Source organism: Phyllobates terribilis, unplaced genomic scaffold (assembly GCF_046119375.1).
Source record: "Phyllobates terribilis strain yellow unplaced genomic scaffold, ASM4611937v1 Scaffold_12__6_contigs__length_324123572, whole genome shotgun sequence".
NCBI classification, from domain to species: Eukaryota; Metazoa; Chordata; class Amphibia; order Anura; family Dendrobatidae; genus Phyllobates; species Phyllobates terribilis.
In genome coordinates, this window is record NW_027362772.1 from 139,927,626 (window position 1) to 139,944,214 (window position 16,589).

A 16,589-nucleotide genomic window follows, 5' to 3' on the forward strand; every position below is an offset into this window, starting at 1 on the left:
CTCTATCATTTAGAAATGTGGTCAGATTCATTACCTTGGGCAGTTAGATATGTAAATTGCTTTTTTTTGTAGAATTTTTGGTAGATTAGTTAATCAACCATAAGGATACTAGAGTAGGAGACCACATGTAGAACCTTACCACTGTAATTTACAGAGACTGGTATGCTCTCTTAACAGATATTTCATGAACATCTCCTGGGGAGGAAAGGACTTCTCGTTTAATGAAGATGGGTACCTCATCAATCCTGCGCTTGTAGTGATTGCTCTCAACAAGGAAAGGAGCTGGGAGGTGGTAAGTGCCCATGGATTTCGTGTGATTTGAACTAAATCTTAATGCAAAAATGGCTGATCTGTATTAGTCTTAAACCTTTTGAATAAGTTTTCTTAGTTCATTTCTTTTTTATTCATTTTCCTGTGACTGATAAAGGGGTTATCCCAGAAAGATGTATCACATATCCCATGTGTGATTGGAGTTCGTCCAACAACTGGGACACCCACTGATTCCAAGAATGAGGGGAACTTGTGTCTCCTCTGTCAATTAAGTATAAGAACCCATTCATAACAAATAATTCCATTTGCTTCTATAGGCCTATAGGAATAGTAGCGCCCATGTATGCCCACCACTAACATAGAATATGAATGAAACAATGGTCATACATGCGTACATATTTTTTTGAAAATGGATCGAAACCCCTACTGATCATACATTTATTACTTATCTGATGGATAGGTTGGGGGTGGTATAATCCCTTTAACATAATTCATAATAATTAAGATCAAAGAGGGTTAGCATAGTCCAAGGCAAATTTCCTTCTCTTCTATCTGTGTTAGCAGCTGTAGAATAGTTAGGTGTCCAATGGCCCCAGACTCAAGTAAATTACACAGGTTCAAATGTTCTCAAGGACAGCCTATCAATACCAGCCATGTTAAATGAGAATAGTTGTAATTGACTCTTAAAATTGATATGTAGTCTTTCAGCAGTGTTCTTTCCCATTTTTCAGACATAAAGTACTGGGCTGCCAAGTGGTATTATTCATGGTCTATCTTCTATTTTGTGTATATATTTTATAAACATCTATTTGTGCTGTTACTGCATGCATTTTACTAAGAACCGTCGACTCTCAGGCATGTTTAATAATGCATGGTGAGCTCAGATTGAGATTGGATTGAGACTGGAGGCCATGTATTATAGCAGTCAAGGAAAAGATAACATGCCCTTTCTAGAGTGAAGGTTAGGAATAATTACCTCCATTTACTAACACTGGATTTAAGTGGTAGGTCCCTAAGAGGGAGGACCATATGCTCCCTATGTTCCAATTTGTGTGCTTGTTTGGCAGCTGCATGATTTTGCTCTGGGTTTCATTTTAACTTCTCTCTTCTGCTGTCAGCTAGTTTACACTAAATCCTAAATTTTTATCTATTTATTATAATAATCTTATCGCTTTTCTAATGTGCTTTAATTATAAAGTCCCTTCTCTAAATGACCTAACAGGTTTATGGTTTTTTATCTACTTCCTCTCTGATGATGCTTTGATTGAGAATCTCTAGTACATGCTGGGATGCTCAAATGGAACGTCATAAGAGGCAGAGACTGCAGTCACTGACACAGCCTATGTCTTCATTATGAAATGAAGCGTCATCAGTGACATCTGTTTTAGGGACTGGGCCTGTCCCTGCTCTACAGATAATTCATCAGTTGTCAATTCTAACTTATGCTTAATACAAGCTTTTTTGTCACTGTGCAATATTCTTTTCAATGCAAAGTGACAGTGCGCACCCTTGCCAGTTCCATTGAGGGCTGGCAAGAGAGCACATTGTCAGTACACTCTGTAAGGAAAGAATGCAGCGAGAAGAGACCAGCCCTTCCCACAAAGTGGAATTTGTTTCAGGAGCTGACAGTGTGCTCTCTTGTCCGCTTGTCACTTCTTATTAGAGCTGACAAGGGAGTGCACTGTCACTGTGCTTTGAAAAGAATATTGCATACATGAGATCATTGCAGAGGAGGGTTTAGAATACATTTCCACCAAAATGTATAACTGCAAAAAATTGCAATTGATAAATCAGTCAAAAACATCTGGAAACCTTATGCTATGCCCACAACTGTTCACATAAAAAACAAGTGAACGCATATGAGACAGACTTTAAAAGAAGAATTGGTTGCACCTTAAAAGCAAGAAAAAACACCAAAAACAAGGCAAAAAGGCCCAAATACAATAATGAACTTGGCCTACTATCTTTTTCCTGCCAAGTCCTCTGGTGTTTAGTAGTTTTTTTTCCTATGGCATTCCTGTTTCCGCCATTATTTTCTGCCATTCCTTCCTATCATATGGACCATCTGCTTGTGCCCTGGTTGTGATCTTGCTGGAACCTTTTAGTTCTAACTGTCTTCTCAAATTACTTTTTACTTTGTTTCTCAGATATGATCCTAGTCCTAAATCTAGTAGTTCTCCAGGTCTTTTTTAGTCTTAACTCTTTGCTATGTTCTGGGCACTGATTCCTTTCTTTTATCCTGGTTTTCACATGCATCCCATCAGAAACTACATAGAGTACCAACATTCCCAACAGCAAAGTCAATTCTTCCTTGTGTGTTTTCAGTATTAAGCCCAAAGACAATATTTTAAAAGATAGTCAGCTCCCTTACAAGGTCAAAGGGTGGACATTCTAAGTCATTGCAACGTATCTACAGAATATCTTATTTCTAGCTAAGCTATAAATTCAAAGTACTTAAACTTTGTCTTCATTCCATAGGTTAACATAGGTTTTCTTCAGTTACTGTACTTCTCTTTCCTCTTATACTCCAAAAACATACTGATAGGTTAGTAGATTTCCATTAAAAATTCACTCACTGACTCATCCTTATCATACCTGACAAAACAACAAGAATTTTTAGACTTCTCTTTGACTCCTTGGGGTGGACTTGAATAATAAAAATATGAGCAAAACTTAGACAAATGCAACATTGAAAAAGAGTGATAATAAGGAGTGCATTGGGACTACTACCATAAGAGCGTCTTTCATGACAAATCAAACTTATATAAAAAAGCAATATTACAAAAGAGCATTCCACACGATAAACAGTGAATAATAATTTGGAGATGAAGGATTCACTAGCAGCCAACAGCACATGTCCCTTGGAGCAGGACCTCAGCAATAGCAGGAGTAGTGGAAGATTTCTGCTCCCTTGGGTATCATCTGTATGGGAGCTGATAGAAAAACCTTTTCAACATGTGCTAATTGTTCTACTATCAGTCACAACAATGCAATGTCAGGAGTGTTCTTGGCATTGCCAAAGAACAATGTGTCGTCAAGCTAAAATATTTGGTCCAAGAAGGGTATTAACCTTAGTGCATTTCCAGGAAATATGTGGACAGGTACCAATAGTCTCTTGACATCTGTGTCTTGTCTTTTGATGTTGTTGGTATATTTTGTAAAATGATTGTGTCCTCAATAACACATTAAAAGTGTTTCTCCTCTTTATCTCTGCGCATCAACTGGTGACGTGCCAGGCTACCAAGATTCAGAACTTAATTTGACATGTTATGGATAGGAGCTGCAATGATCAGACAGATAAGGAAGAACAGACATAATTAAGAAACAGCTATTAAAATTTATAGTTGTAACATCCCTGGCTGCGTGCTGGCACGCCTTACCATCTCCCAATATGCAAGACCGCCAACTTACCTACCTGTCCAGGCTGTGCAGTATACTCCTCCACTTGCTGTGTGCATGTCTCTTGTCTGCTGGCTTAGGGCGGCGGCGCTGGTGCTTCCTGATTCTTAAAGTTACAGTGTGCGCAGTGCTAATGCGTCCCCAGACTATTGCTGTGAGTCACTGGATACGTAAACCTCCTCCATCCAGTGGGGGGTGCCTGAGCAACACTTTCTTACAGTGTGTTCTGTGCAACTGTGAGTTGCCAGGTCCTGTCCTGAACCTAGTCTGTTTCCGCCACCCTGGGGGCTGAGTACCCAGGCCCGTTACCTGTATCTGTGACTTCTGGTCTGTTTCTGCCACCCTGGGGGCCAAGTACCCAGGCCCGTTACCTGTATCTGTGACTTCTAGTCTATTTCCGCTACCCTGGGGGCTGAGTACCCAGGCTCGTTTCTGCATCTCGTTTGTGTCAGTTCCTGTCTGAACTGTGTTCTAGCCCGTTACCTGTGTGTCTCTATGTCCGATCCTTCCCTTTTCCTGCAGTGTCTGAACCAGTACCTAACTCCTACTTGTTGTCTCTGTACTTCCGTTTGTGAGTTTTGAGTCCACTCGCTACTTCATACCAAGTAACTAGTGTGTATATGGTTCTGCTTGTCCTGTTTCCCTACCTCGTATCTACCTCCTGTGTTCTGGCTATCTTCCTGTGTTTCCTGATCCCCATCTGTTCCATGTGAACAGAGCCTTGTCTGATCTGTCGGCTCCTGCGGCTCTGCTCTGCTCAGCCCTGCTCCGCTTGCCCTCTGCACCTGCGGCTCTGCTCTGCCCTGCTCCACTTGCCCTCCTCACCTGCGGCTCTGCCTGCTCCGCTTGCCCTCCTCACTTGCGGCTCTGGCCTGCTCCGCTTGCCTTCCTCACCTGCTGCTCTGCCCTGCTCCACTTGCCCTTGGCACTTGCGGCTCTGCCCTGCTCCGCTTGCCTTACGCACCTGCGGCTCTGCTCTACCCTGCTCCGCTTGCCCTCCACACCTGCTGCTCTGCACTGCCCTGCGTCACTTGCCCTCCGCACCTGCAGCTCTGCTCTGCCCTGCTCCGCTTGCCCTCTGCACCTGCAGCTCTGCTCTGCCCTGCTCCACTTGCCCTTTGCACCTGCGGCTCTGCTCTGCCCTGCTGCTCTTGCCCTCCGCACCTGCGGCTCTGCTCTGCTCTACCCTGCTCCTCTTGCCCTCCGCACCTGCGGCTCTGCTTTACTTGCCCTCCGCACCTGCAGCTCTGCTCTGCCCTACTCTGCTTGCCCTCCGCACTTGCGGCTCTGCTCTGCCCTGCTCCACTTGCCCTCCGCACCTGCGGTTCTGCTCTGCCCTGCTCCGTTTGCCCTCCGCACCTGTGGCTCTTCTCTGCTCTGCCCTGCTCCTCTTGCCCACCGCACCTGCGACTCTGCTCCACTTGCCCTCCGCACCTGCAGTTCTGTTCTACCCTGTTCTGCTTGCCCTCTCCACCTGTGACTCTGCTCTGCTCTGCCCTGCTACACTTGCCCTCCGTACCTGTGGCCCTGCTCTGCCCTGCTCTACTTGCCCTTTGCACCTGCAGATCTGTTCTGCTCTGCCCTGCTCCACTTGACCTCCGCACCTGCAGCTCTGCTCTGCTCTGCCCTGCTCCGCTTGCCCTCCACACCAGCAGCTCTGTTCTACCCTGCTCCACTTGCCCTCTCCACCTGTGACTCTGCTCTGCCCTGCTCCACTTGCCCTCTGCACCTGCGGCTCTGCTCTGCCCTGCTCCACTTGCCCTTTGCACCCGTGTCTCTGCTCTGCTCTGCCCTGCTCCGCTTGACCTCCACACCTGCAGCTTTGGTCTGCTCTGCCCTGCTCCACTTGCCCTCCACACCTGCGGCTCTGCTCTGCTCCACTTGACGTCTAAACCTGTAGCTCTGCTCTGCTCTGTCCTGCTCTGCTTGACCTTCACATCTGCAGCTCTGTTCTGCCCTGCTCCACATGCCCTCTGCACCTGCGGCTCTGCTCTGCTCTGCCCTGCTCCACTTGCCCTCTGCACCTGCGGCTCTGATCTGCCCTACTCTGCTTGCCCTCCACACCTGTGGCTCTGTTCTGCTCTGCCCTGCTCTATTTGCACTCTGCACCCGCAGCTCTGCTCTGCTCTGCCCTGATCCTCTTGCCCTCCGCACCTGTGGCTCTGCTCTTTTCTGCCCTGCTCCTCCTGCCCTCCGCACCTGCAGCTCTTCTCTGCTCTGCCCTTCTCCATTTGCCCTCTGCACCTGTGGCTCTGCTCTGCCCTGCTTTGCTTGCCATCCGCACCTGCGATTCTCCTCTTCCCTGCTCTGCCTGCCTTCTGCACCTGTGGCTCTGCTCTGCTCTGCCCTGCTCCGCTTGCCCTCAGCACCTGCGGCTCTGCTCTGCTCTGCCCTGCTCCGCTTGCCCTCCATACCTGCAGCTCTGCTCTTCTCTGCCCTGCTCCTCTTGCCCTCAACACCTGTGGCTCTGATTCGTTTGCCCTCCGCACCTACAGCTCTGCTCTGCTCTGCCCTGCTCCGCTTACCCTCCGAACCTGCGGCTCTGCTCTGACCTGCTCCACTTGCCTTCTGCACCTGTGGCTCTGCTCTGCCCTGGTCCACTTGCCCTCCACACCTGTAGCTCTGCCCTGCTCTGCCCTGCTCCACTTTCCCTCCACACCTGCAGATCTGCTCTGCTACACCTGCAGATCTGCTCTGCCCTGCTCCGCTTGCCATTCGCACCTGTGGCTCTGCTATGCTCTTGCCTGCTCCGCTTGCCCTCTGCACCTGTGGCTCTGGTCTGCCCTGCTCCACTTGCCCTCTGCACCTGCGGCTCTGCTCTGCCCTGCTCCACTTGCCCTCTGCACCTGTAGCTCTGCTCTGCTCATCTTGCCCTTCGCACCTGCAGCTCTGCTCTGCTCCACTTGCCCTCTGCACCTGCCTGCAGCTCTGCTCTGCTATGCCCTGCTCCGCTTGCCCTCTGCACCTGTGGCTCTGCTCTACCCTGCTCCGCTAGCCCTCTGCACCTGCGACTCTGGTCTGCCCTGCTCCACTTGCCTCCGCACCTGCAGCTCTGCTCTGCACTGCTCCACTTGCCCTCTGCACCTGCGGCTCTGCTCTGCCCTGCTCCGCTTGACCTCCACATCTGCGGCTCTGCTCTGCCCTGCTCCACTTGCCCTCCGCACCTGCGGGTCTGCTCTGCCCTGCTCTGCTTGCCTTCCGCACCTGTGGGTCTGCTCTGCTCTGTCCTGCTCCTATTGCCCTCTGCACCTGTGGCTCTGCTCTGCTTGCTCTCCACACCTGTGGCTCTGCTCTTCTCTGCCCTGCTCTGCTGGCCCTCCACACCTGCAGCTCTGCTCTCACCTGCTCTGCTTGCCCTCCCACCTGCGGCTCTGCTCTGCTCCACTTGACCTCCACACCTGCGGCTCTGCTGTGCCCTGCTCCGCTTGCCCTCTGCACCTGTGGCTCTCCTCTGCCCTGCACTGCTTGCCCTCCGCACCTGCGGCTCTGCTCTGCCCCGCTTGCCCTCCACACCTGCGGCTCTGCTCTGCTCTGCCCTGCTCCACTTGCCATCCGCACCTGCAGGTCTGCTCTGCTCTGTCCTGCTCCTCTTGCCCTCCGCACCTGCGGCTCTGCTCCATTTGCCCTCCGCACCTGCAACTCTGCTCTGCTCTGCCCTGCTCCGCTTGCCCTCTGCACCTGCGGCTCTGCTTTGATTGCCCTCTGCACCTGCAGCTGTGATCTGCCCCTCTTGCCCTCCACACCTGCAGCTCTGCTCTGCCTTGCTCCGCTTGCCCTCCACACCTGCGGGTCTACTCTGCTCTGCTTGCCCTCTGCACCTGCAGCTCTGCTCTGCCCCGCTCTGCTTGCCCTTCACACTTGTGGCTCTGCTGTGCCCTGCTCCGCTTGTCATCCGCACCTGTGGCTCTGCTCTGCTTGCCCTCTGCACCTGCAGCTGTGATCTGCCCCTCTTGCCCTCCACACCTGCGGCTCTGCTCTGTTCTGCCCTGCTCCACTTGCCCTCCACACCTGCGGCTCTGCTCTGTCCTGCTCCACTTGCCTTCTGCACCTGCAGCTCTGCTCTGCACTGCTCCACTTGCCCTCCGCACCTCCAGCTCTGCTCTGCTCTGCCCTGCTCTGCTTGCCCTCCACACCTGCGGCTCTGCTCTGCTCCACTTGCCCTTCGCACCTGCAGCTCTGCTCTGCCCCTCTCTGCTTGCCCTCTGAACCTGTGGCACTGCTCTGCTCTGCCCTGCTCCACTTCCCCTCCGCACCTGTGGCTCTGCTCTGCTTGCCCTCTGCACCTGCAGCTCTGCTCTTCTCTACCTTGCTCCACTTGCCCTCCGCACCTGTGGCTCTGCTCTGCCCTGCTCCACTTGTCCTCTGCGCCTGCGGCTCTGCTCTGCCCTGCTCCACTTGCCCTCTGCACCTGCGGCTCTGCTCTGCTCAGCTCTGCTCCTCTTGCCCTTCGCACCTGCTGCTCTGCTCTGCTTTGCCCTCCTCCGCTTGCCCTCCACACCTGCGGCTCTGCTCTGCCCTGCTCCACTTGCCCTCTGCACCTGTGGCTCTGCTCTGCTCTGACCTGCTCCGCTTGCCCTCCACTCCTGTGGCTATGCTCTTCCCTGCTCCTCTTGCCCTCCGCACCTGTGGTTCTGTTCTGCTCTGCCCTGCTCCGCTTGCCCTCTGCACCTGCGGCTCTGCTCTGCTCTGACCTGCTCTGCTTCGCCTCTGCACCTGCGGCTCTGTTCCTGTATCCCAGTCTGTACTGGTCCCTATTCAGCCTGTTTACTTACCTGCCAGTACCCGCCTGTCTGTATACCAGCCGTGCCTGCCAGTACCCGCCTGTCTGCATACCAGCCGTGCCTGCCACTACCCGCCTGTCTGCATACTAGCTGTGCCTGCCAGAACCCGCCTGTCTGCATACCAGCCAAACCTGCCCATTCCTGCATCCCCCCGTGTGGGTCAACAGCTGTGACCGGGGTCTGACCTGGAGTAGCACCTGGGCCATCTCCCACGTCCCTCCTCAGACCACGGAATCGATTAAGCCGCCGTGCATCTGTGGTCTGATCTAGCGAGGTCCCTAGTGACGTCCCTCCGGGCACTCCTCGTGACCACTAGCCACGCTCACGCCAAGCAGTCCGGGCGTGAGAGTAACAATAGTAAAGTAGAGTGCAACTTTACCACTTGAAGACTTGAAGATTTTCCATTTTTTTGTTTTAATTTTTTCCTCCCCTTATTCAGAGCCATAACTTTCTTATTTTTCCATCAATATGGCCATATGAGGGCTTGTCTTTTTGCAGGAAGAGTTGTACTTTTGAAGACTCCATTCATTATACCACACAATATACTGGAAAAGGGGAAAAAATTCCAAGTGCTTTGAAAATACAAAAAAAGTGGAATTTCACAATTGTTTTTTTGGGTTTTTTATTTACCATGTGCGCTATATGGTAAAACTGATCTGGCAATATGATTCTCCAGGTCAGTTCAAGTACGCAGATAGCAAACATGTTCAAGTTTCATATTTAAGTGGTGAAAAAAAAATTAGGAGATTTGTTAAGAAAAAAATTGCTTTTGTCGCCATTTTCCAAGACCTGTAATGTTTTCATTTTTTGGGATATGGAGCTGTGTGAGGGCTTGTTTTTCGTGCCCTGAGCTGATGTTTTTACTGATACCATTTTTGACTAGATAGGATGTTTTATTGAGATGTTGCATCTGTTCAAAAAATTAATTTTGGCGTTTTGATATTTTTTTTTGTGGCGCTGTTTACTGATGGGATAAATTTACTTTATATATAGATAGATCAGACTTTTCCAAATGCAGCAATACCAAATTGTTTTATTTTTAATGGGGCAAAAAAGGGTGATTTGAAATTTTGTGTTTTTCTATTTTTTCCTATTTTTAAAAATTTGTTTTGCTTTTTACTGATATTAATTAGCCCCTTAGAGGGCTTGAAGATGCAATCATCTTATTGCTTGTGCTATACATAGCAGTGCATCATCTTTAACAGGTTTAACAGCCAAATTAAAGTTGTACACTACTTTCACATTGATTCCCTATCCGTAGGTTAGGGCATGAATGCATGATCGGCAGGGGTACCGGATGCGGCACACCCGCCGATCAGCTGTTATTGGTGCCGGCAGTGGCAAGAAGTGCTTACCTGCGGTTTTTGGTCATCAAGTTGTAGTGGCCAGTGCTTGTTATTGCACATTCGCCTCCCTATTCAATTGAATGGGAGGCATATGTGCAATACCCCACGCTGGCCACTACAACTTGACGGCCAATCACCGCAGGTAAGCACTTCCGGCAGGCAGCCTCCGCCACTGGCACTGGTAACATGCTTGAGCTCTGCAGTGTCTCTGAAGGATGGTATGCTGGATGGCAGCATTCTGCTACCATCCAGCCTGCCATCTCAATGCCGTCCCAGCGTGGGAGAATTCTCCTGCTCAAGCGGTGACGTCATTTTCCGGCACCGCATGCGCAGGAGAATTCTCCCACGCTGTCAGTGACATGCATGAGGTGAGCTGAGTTCATTGGACATGAACTCGGCTCATCTGGATGCCGTCACAGCCAGACACTGAGGAGCTTCACTGAGGAGCTTCTCAGTGTCTGCGGTATGGCAAGCTGGATGGCGTTCTGCTGCTATCCAGCCTGTCTTGTCAATGTAGCAGAGCTGAAGCCGTTCTGGGAACCATCGAAAGGTAAGGATGAGGTTGGTTTATTATTTTACTTTTATTGCAGGAGGTCGCTGGCTTCAGCTGGAATGGGCGTGATGGTAAGTAGAGTTTAATTTAGAACATTAAAGAATTGTGTCTTTATTTCAATTAAAGGACTTTATTCTGGGTGTTTGTGTTTTTTTTTTAACTTTCACTATGGGGTTAGTAATGGGGCTGTCTTATAGACGCCTCTCCATTACTAACCTGGGCTTGATGTCAGCTGGCATTATAAGCTGACATCAACCCCAGCCCTATTACCCCACTGCCACCGCTACAGGACAGTGGGAAGAGCGAGGCGAGGTGCCAGAATTGGCGCATACTATGGATGCACCATTTCTGGGGCGGCTGATGGCTGGTATTTCTAGCCTGGGAGGGGGCTAATATTCATGGCACCCTTCCTGGGCTATTAATATCAGCCCCGAGCTGTCTGCCTAGCCTTTGCTATCTATTAAAATAGGGGGGACCCCACGTCATTGTTTTTTTGGGTCCCCCATTTTAATAGCTAGTAAAGGCTAGGTATTCAGCTGGGGGCTGATATTAGTAGCCTGGGAAGCTCCGTGGGTATTACCCCCTTCCCAGGCTTTAAACCTCTGCCCCAGCCGTCTGCTTAACCTCCGCTAGAGACTAAAATTAGGGGAAACCCACGCCAATTTTTTTTTAATAAATCCTTTATTTTAACACTAAATGACAAGAACAGTAACCAACAATGTCACTGTACTTATTATATATGTGACTGACATGTTTCTATCTAATAATTGTGTGATGCTCTATTCTTTCTGTTCTAAATTGTCAAGTACCGATGTATGCCGCTGATGAATTGCCGGACGGCTTTTTTAAAGAGATGGGTGCATGAAAATGGGAGGGCACTAGTGTGTTCCAAGTGCCCTGCTATGTTTTTCATGCACCCTCCTATATACCCTGCCTGCCAGTCTGCCTATATGTTCTGCCTGCCTGACATTTAATTGAGCACTGTTCCCATCGATTTGGCCAATTTTTGACCTTCTGCAGACCGCCGGGGGGAGGTCCGCCAGAAAAATGCTCGAGTTTACCATAGACTTACATTGGGCTCGTTGCTCAGGTCGAGCACCCGAGTATTCCAATGTGCTCGACCTGAGCTTCGAGCACCCGAGCATTTTAGTGCTCGCTCATCACTAATCATGAGTTACAATTTTTTCACGTTTTTCAAGTTTCCCTTTTCTGCTGAAAATTCTCCCACTCTTTAATAGGTGGGAGACCTGGGTGCCATTCATCTTCATGGCACTCTTCTTTTTGTGATCCTATATACTACATTCAGATCACAATAGGATGTATCCATAATTTCTTGAATCCCTTTTTCACCTTTTGTAGAATTGTTATTTGTGTTTTAATAATTTTTTCAATATAAATCTCTTTTATATTATTGCAAGTGGTTTTGGATTTCTTTATCCAAATATAGGTTGCACACTGGTGCAATAAGTTGCAAATATTGCGCCAAAATACTGGCGCACTAAAAACTACAGCAAGGATGGACTAGTGTGAAGTTGCTCCTATTTGAAACTTTTTAAAAAGTCACAATTGATGGATCAGGCTAAAACATCTGGAATTGCTAGACTACGCCAGCAAAGCAGAAAACAAAATAAACAAGAAAATACAGACAAACACATATAAAATAGATTTTAAAAAGGCTTAACCCCTTAACAAGCGCTGTACGCCTTTTAACGGCAGCCATTAATGGGCCTTATTCCTCAGCACCGCTTTAATGGCGCTGAGGGATAATTGAATAGTGCCATCCTGCGGCTGAAATTCTCACTGGTGACAGCTGTATTTGAATGCTGACACCCTGCAGTATCGGCCCCGGCTGGCTTTGAAACTGTTTGGGGCCGATTAACCCCTTAAAAACTGCTGTCAATCATGAGTGGTTAAAAAGGGGTATAAAGACTTTCTTTGGCTGGATTGACACCCCACAATTGTAATCGCAGCTGCCTATCATTGCCATGGTACCTTGAGGTCATTTGATGACATCAGGGAACAATGGCCACTTTTTAAAGGCGCTGAGGAATAAGTGAATAGCACCACCCCGCTCCTGAGATTCCCACTGGTGACAGCTGTATATGACTGCTGACACCCTGCAATATCGGCCCTGGCTGGTTTGGAAACCAATCGAGGCTGATTATCTCCTTAAATACCACTGTCAATTATTTTGTACAGCATGACTTACTGGTTTAAGGATCTCAAAATTGAAAGTTTTAAAATTCCACATTTTTCAAAATTTTCACCAAAATTCTCAATTTTCATGAAAAATATCAAAATATATTGACCTAAATTTACCACTATCATAAAGTACTGTGGGCCAAAAAAAAACAATATTTGAATCACTGTGATACATTGAAGCGGTCAGTAAGGTCAAAATTGGCTCAGTCACTGAGGAGATAAATAGACTAATGAATTGAGAGAAAAATAAAATAAAACACAAAATTAGACAAAAACAGGCTCAAAGGCAATGGTGACTCAGGGCCCTAATTTCTGCCTAAATAATTAGCACACCTTAAGATATTATCATATACAGAGGCTGCAGCAACATATAATGGTAATTATTATTATTATTTTTTTTTATAATGGTAGTTAGTAGAGCTTAGAAAATATTTTTGATTAGAAATGAATTTTACTCAGATGTTACAAAAATCCACTTTGCTAAATTCAGATTTTTGTCTTGTAATTCATTTTCTCAGGATATTTTTTTGATCCATAAGGTGACATCAATAGGTTAAAAAAAATTGTTATGCTCACTCCACCGCTCATCTCTCTGGCCCCTCCACTCCTCTCCTCACTTTCATCTGTCCAGTCAACATTACATTTTCTGATCGCTGCCACTCGTGCTGAAATCCCCACAATTTTTTGCACCATTTGGCTCTTACAAAATCTATGTTTCCCTGCATATTCAACTTTGATGCAGCTTGCAGTCATAAATCAGCCGAGAGGAGCTCAGAAAAAAAGACAGATAAAAGAGGAAAAGACAGATAAAGTTAGATATTCTCTTTCAGAACATCCTAGCGGATTATCACTTAATGCATTCTGCAACCATCAATAGGCAGCGCAACACAGAAGGCTATGGAAAGCAAATGGTACAAAAATTTTCATGAAACCCCAGATAGATATTTAGCTCCAATTTTAAGCTTTTAGGTGAACAAAATTATCATCAAAGGTGGACACCCCGACTAAGTAATTTTGTATAATCCCTAAGGCTATGTGCCCACGATGCAGAAATGCTCAGGATTTTTTCCTGAGCGTTTCTGTATCTCCCTGGTAGAAAAAACGCATGAGGATTGTACATGCGGATTGTACATGCGGATTGTACATGCGGATTGTACATGCAGATTGTACATGCGTTTTCCTGCCAGGGACAAGCGGAAGTGAAGCGTTCTTCACATGCATTTCTGCATGCGGGTTATCAAGTGCTTTTCCAAGCGATGTTAATGTGGCACCCCAGGGGTCTGGTTTCCACAGTAACAGCAATGATATGTCTGAGAGCAGGTGGGAGGTCTCTTGGTCAGGGATCCTGTGCATGCCACACCTCCTGCCCAGTCCTGGGAGGGGAAGAACTTCCCCTAGTTAAACCTAGGGCTGAGGCAGGGTTAGAGAGTTGAGAGGGAGAGTTCAGCCAGGAGGGCTGGCAGGGAGCTGTGGCTCCGGCTGGGCCCAGCTCCTGGGCCCTGCCAGAAGTAGAGACAGAGAAGCAGCATAGGAAGAAACAACAGGAGCTCTGTGGGAGCAGTGTTACAAGGAGTCAGGGGCTGGCAGCTGCAGAGCTCGCCCTGACTGAGAAGATTTCTTACCGGACCCGGAGTCCGAGGCTGTGGGGACTAACTCCTACCCAGCAGCAGAATCCGTCAGGCAGGGGATTTCAGGTCCTCTGGCCAAGAAGCCCGAAGGCACGGTCACACGCATGGGACCAGCACCGCCGTCGTGGAGCGGAAGCTACTAGAAGGCCCCGAGTCACCGGCCATACGGGTGAGCACCACACGGTACACTCAGGGACGTGGGCTACTTATACCGCCTCTAGCAAGGTAGCCAGAAGAGTACAGTTAGTTTGGGAGGCCTACAACTCCGCCTGGCCAGGGGAGATCCCATCTGCTCAAGGACTGACCAGGCCCCAATCGCTAGCCAGTACTCCGGGAGGGTCTGTCTTTGTCACCAGTAAAGACCCTGAACTACACCGTACCGTCTCCGAGTGGTTCCTGCTACCCCCATCATCCACGTCGGCTGCCCTGAGGCCATACCCCTCCCGTTGGGGGTTATACCATCTACGCTGCACTATCCTACCACCGGCCTCAGCGGTCTGCCCTGCAGCGGCAGCTCCATAGCTGCATTCAACGGGTGGCGTAGTCGTCCTACATCTACTGCTAAAACAGCGCCACTTAGTCTGACTCCCTGGGCACGGACCGGGTCACCGCCACGAGACTACTACCCCTATCAGATCCGGCTCCGGGTAGGATCCCGCGTGCGCAACGCTACTCAGCACAGGCCCAGGGGCGCGTCAACTTTTGGCGTAGTCGGCAGGATTTCGTGCCCGCAACCACCGGGTACTGCGTGCCTGAAAAAGACTGTTCAAACTTACCTGTGGTGAAGATTCATGCCATCCGGCGCCATCTTCCGCTTCCTTCCCGCCGTCGGTGGAGTTTTCCCGCCATCCGGCGCCATCTTCGGCCTTCTTCCCGCCATACGTGGAGTTTTCCCGCCATTGGACGCCATTTTGAGGACGCCGCGCGGGAAGAAGAGGGGCGTGGACTCCGAAAGCGCGCGAGAACTGAAGCCCCGCCTCACGTCCGGACGTTGCGTAAGGTCCTGGAAGGAGCCCAGCAGACGCCGACGTCACAGGAGCGCGACGGAAGGTCCTCAACCCTGACGATCCACTGCGGAGCCGCGGCCTACGGAAGAGGATCATCGCAAGGTAGGCCACGGTCCACTAGGGGGGAGAAGGATGTCAGATACGGAGGAGAGCTTCACCGCTTCAACCCCCGCCAGCGCCACCGCTGTTGCGGTCATGCCTTTCACCATGCCCTATATCCCGGGGACAGCCTGGCTACCCCAGTACTCAGGGGAGTCACATACCCTGCATGACTTTAGAGAAAAGCTGGATAGCCTCTTCCAGGTGTACCCCCTCACAGAGGAGCAAAAAGTGAGCATCCTGGTGGCCCAATTAACCGGGGCAGCCGAAAGGGAGGTAAAGTCCTGGCCACCTGGGAGGAGGACTGTCACAGAGATACTAACCCAGCTAACCGAGGAGGAGCTGCAGTACTACCAATACGAGGAAAGCCAAGAGGACCCGGACGGGTCTGAGGACTACTCTCAGGAGGGAGCACAAAGAGGACATAGCTACTGAAGGGAAGTAGCGTGAATAAAGAGCTGTAAATAGTTACCCGTAAGGGTACAAGGACTGCTGCTAATTAAAAAATGGTCCCCGTTGGGATTAGTGAATTGTTCCCCATGTGCCCCTATCTTAAACCAGGCTGAGGACTGTGAGCAGCCATCCCCTATCCCTTACCAGGCTGAGGACTGTGAGCAGCCAATCCTTATCCCCACTGGCTGAGGACTGAGAGCGGCCATATCCTGTAAATAATTATGTGTTTCTAGTTATTTATAGGAGTCCTTGGTGGATTTACCGGGAATCCTTGTACATGGTTGGAGCGTAACCTAGGAATGGACTAAAGACTGTTAAGGACTCGGGGCAGGACAGACCCCTACCTGGTTACGTCTCCCTGTTTTGGTGAAATGGACACCTTGCTTTTCTTCAAAGACTGCACCCGGTTGCGGACACGCCGTAACCATCTTTATGTGTTTTTCTTATCGTATTATTATTGTTTATACCTTGTTATGTTTTTCTAAAAATATGTTTAGTCCCGGAGTACTAAATTTCACTAGGGGGGAATGTGGCACCCCAGGGGTCTGGTTTCCACAGTAACAGCAATGTTATGTCTGAGAGCAGGTGGGAGGTCTCTTGGTCAGGGATCCTGTGCATGCCACACCTCCTGCCCAGTCCTGGGAGGGGAAGAACTTCCCCTAGTTAAACCTAGGGCTGAGGCAGGGTTAGAGAGTTGAGAGGGAGAGTTCAGCCAGGAGGGCTGACAGGGAGCTGTGGCTCCGGCTGGGCCCAGCTCCTGGGCCCTGCCAGAAGTAGAGACAGAGAAGCAGCATAGGAAGAAACAACAGGAGCTCTGTGGGAGCAGTGTTACAAGGAGTCAGGGGCTGGCA

General features: G+C 49.3%; 1 protein-coding gene across 1 annotated transcript in view; it reads left to right on the forward strand.

Annotated features, from left to right (window-relative positions):
- Positions 1-16,589, forward strand: part of GRIN2D (glutamate ionotropic receptor NMDA type subunit 2D) — a 1,421,508-nt gene that overhangs the window by 787,879 nt on the left and 617,040 nt on the right. Inside the window, exon 7 of the mRNA XM_073656309.1 lies at positions 178-292. Coding sequence (XP_073512410.1) covers positions 178-292 — 115 coding nt within the window. The remainder of the gene's footprint in view (positions 1-177; positions 293-16,589) is intronic.